Below are 3388 nucleotides of genomic sequence, written 5' to 3'. Positions count from 1 at the left end.
GCTGATTGGCTGAACACAGGACGGTTGGGGGTTTGAATTTCCCGCCGCTTCTAAATGTAATGACGTCACTTGCACTGTAAAAAGAATCCAGATTAGGCTCTAGATCAACTCCACCACAAATGGCTCCGGTTACCTGAGAAACGAGAGTAATGAACTAATAAACGAGACCCCAGAATGCCGAGATCTGTGCAGCAAGGAGTTAAATAAGAAGTCCCTGAATACACATCAACTCGCTGAGCAATGCCCAGATTATTCCTGAGATTTCCTCACCATCTCCCTCGTCACCAGGCGCAGAGCCCCGGGCGGAGCGAGCAGACACCTCGGGGAGACGGGAGAGGACACCGGAGCAGTGTGGGTGGCTCTTATAGTGAGGGTGTAGGTGGCTCTTATAGGGAGGGTGTGGGTGGCTCTTAGAAGAGCCTTTGGGGTGAGGAGCGGAGCACGGAGCCGATCACTTGGCGCTGGTGTACTTGGTGACGGCCTTGGTGCCCTCGGACACGGCGTGCTTGGCCAGCTCTCCGGGCAGCAGCAGGCGCACGGCGGTCTGGATCTCCCGGGAGGTGATGGTGGAGCGCTTGTTGTAGTGAGCCAGGCGGGAGGCTTCCCCTGCGATGCGCTCGAAGATGTCGTTGACGAAGGAGTTCATGATGCCCATGGCCTTGGAGGAGATGCCGGTGTCGGGGTGGACCTGCTTCAGCACCTTGTACACGTAGATGGCGTAGCTCTCCTTCCTGCTCTTCCTCCGCTTCTTGCCGTCCTTCTTCTGAGTCTTAGTCACGGCTTTCTTGGAGCCCTTCTTGGGCGCAGGCGCAGACTTGGCGGGATCAGGCATGATAACAACAAACCGGTCTCAGCACAGGTGAGAAGAATAATGATCCTGAGCCTCCAAGAGCGGCGGAATTTATAGCCCGGCCATGCAGATGAGCACTGCTGTCAGACCGCCGTTCTATTGGGTGATGAAGTCATGTGACCAACGAGAACGTTAGACGCTCCGCCCACTGCAGCTGATTGGTGGTTTCCCAAATCATTGCTTCATCTTTGCAGCGGGGATGCTGTATAGCGATGTAAAACCCTGTATAATGCTCTATACATCTAAATAGTGCTGTGAAGCTCCATATACCGCAGTGCTCCCTCATATAGCGCTGTATGTGTTCATGTTCTATTTACCCTTCATAGTGCTGTTATTCATCTGAATAGTGCAGAGTACCCCCATATACTGCAACCTACTGACAAATGACTGTGCCACATTATGCAGGCAGTTACAGTACAGCGCCCGACATGTTACACTCCGTATAGTGCAGTAATATCTCCAGATGGTGCTGGAAACCCCAGCTAGTCAGCTGTGCCAGGACTGCAAACCCTGTGAATTCAGTGAGATGTTTCGGTAGTAGCCGCACCCAGTTTTCTAGGAAGAGCCGGCTTCCCTCAGGAGCTGTGTCCCCTGTATAAACTGCACTTATCCCTCCTGTGTGTGATCTCAGTAACATGAAGCCGGATCAGTCACTTCAGCCACGAATCTCTGCTCTGTGGTGACCGCAGTACAGTGGAGCACGGATCGTGTATAGTGACCTCTATATACCGCCTGGTGCAGTGTGAACCATCAGTGTGATCAGCGGTGCGGCTCTTAGGAGGAGGATGTGGGGGCTCTTAGAAGAGCCTTTGAGTGTGTGGACAGATGTGGAGGAGCGGAGTTTACAGTCCTGGCACAGCAGACTAGCCGCTTCCTGGATCTACGAGGAAACGGCCATTATCTGTCCCAATCACTGCACAAAGTCCTCCTTCAATAAGGGCTAATTTCCAGCTATCTGCAGATTATTCCGAGGCTGAGTTCTGCGAGCGACACTCAATTTGCACTGACAGTCTGGCGGGTGAGGGGTTAATCCCTGTCAGTGTTTCTCCTCCGCTCCATCTGCACAGGAGGAGGCTCCTCACTCACCCGCGTATTATCCTGTGCAGATCCCCTGTGGTGTCCGCGCTGATCCTATCACAGCCTGACTGAGACAAGTCTCCTATGTTCTGCCCGGAGCCTGATGTGACGCTGCCGGGTCTCGGGTGGGGGAAGTCGCCGCTTCTATAAAGCGAGTGAGTAGTGGGGGTCAGCACACACGGACACTAAGGAGTTAATGGGGGCGGATGTTCCTGTATCTGGGATTGGTCGGCGCCTGTGGATGTCTCTCGCTCATTGGCTGATTACAGATCCGTTGCTGGTTTTGAATTTCCCGCTCAATCGCTTTTCTTTGTCCGTCGGATTATTACCGGCCCCTCTGCTGGAGCGGCGATCGCTGTGTATACCGGTGGGAGCAGCTCTACCCCGCTGATAATACCGGGTCCTGTCCTCCCAACTGTCTGCCCCCAAACACGGGGATCAGTCGCCATTATTATTCTGAGGAGGTTATAATAGTCTTCAGAGGCGACATCCATCCGACACATTAGTGTCCAGGACTTGGTCATCACACAGGAGCCTCCGTACCCGGTACACAGGGCGTCCATCTATCCAGCTGCCTCTTACAGCCACATTCCCTGTACACGGATCTGATCAGGAAATTATCACTGCGGCCCAGTGCGGATATATATCCCCCATGAATCCATGTTATCTTTGTAGGTCAATGAGAAGAAACCGCATCACCCGAAGTCCGCGGTGAAAGACGGGGGAGCAGACACGGCCCCAGTATGTCAGGACCCGGGAGCATACAACTAGCACGTCCCAGGCTGAGGCCGGTACTACAGGCAGCCGCACAGGGGATATTTTGCCCTGCAGAGACGCTGAGCCGGATACTAATCAATCAGCGCCCAATAAGAACAGGATCTTAAATGTCTAGACAGAATATTAACCTACATTTGGAAACCGCCCGGAACACCCCCTGATTAGAGCTGTAGAGAGATCTGCTTCCAATAAGCCTTTCCACGTCAGGATATCCTTCGGAAACTGAATGTGTGGGGAATATGGTTAAAGAGACCCTACTCCCAGATCATACACACACGGAATCCGTCGGGTACAAAACAGGATTTGCAAATAGGTCTCACAACCAAAAGCAGCGACAGAACCATCCGCCCAAAAACGGCATCAGAGGACGTTACCGAACTGCGGATCAGGGTCAGAATTACCATTCCCCACAATTATTTGGCCGATGGTAGTTTTCGACTATTCAGTATTCGGAGCGTAAATTCGGCACCGATGAGTGTTCTACTAACATTACAGCGACATCACCACAGCAGAGAAATGAGATCCTAGCAGTCAGGTGCAGCCTCTCACTTAGAAGATGTGGGTGGCTCTGAAAAGAGCCTTTGAGTTGTGAAGACAGAAGAGAACACAATTAACCTCCGAAGCCGTAGAGAGTGCGGCCCTGGCGCTTGAGCGCGTACACCACGTCCATGGCGGTGACGGTCT

The 3388-nt window shown here is 52.9% G+C and overlaps 1 protein-coding gene across 1 annotated transcript; it reads right to left on the bottom strand.

Annotated features, from left to right (window-relative positions):
* Positions 1-451: 451 nt before the first annotated feature.
* Positions 452-832, bottom strand: LOC138645979 (histone H2B 1.1-like). Its single transcript, XM_069735457.1, has one exon. The coding sequence runs from the start codon at positions 830-832 to the stop codon at positions 452-454; it is 381 nt and encodes a 126-aa protein (XP_069591558.1).
* Between the last annotated feature and the right edge of the window lie 2556 nt (positions 833-3388).

Source organism: Ranitomeya imitator, chromosome 7 (genome assembly GCF_032444005.1).
Source record: "Ranitomeya imitator isolate aRanImi1 chromosome 7, aRanImi1.pri, whole genome shotgun sequence".
NCBI classification, from domain to species: Eukaryota; Metazoa; Chordata; class Amphibia; order Anura; family Dendrobatidae; genus Ranitomeya; species Ranitomeya imitator.
Note: the sequence above shows the minus strand (reverse complement) of the source record. Positions and strands in the feature narration are given on the sequence as shown.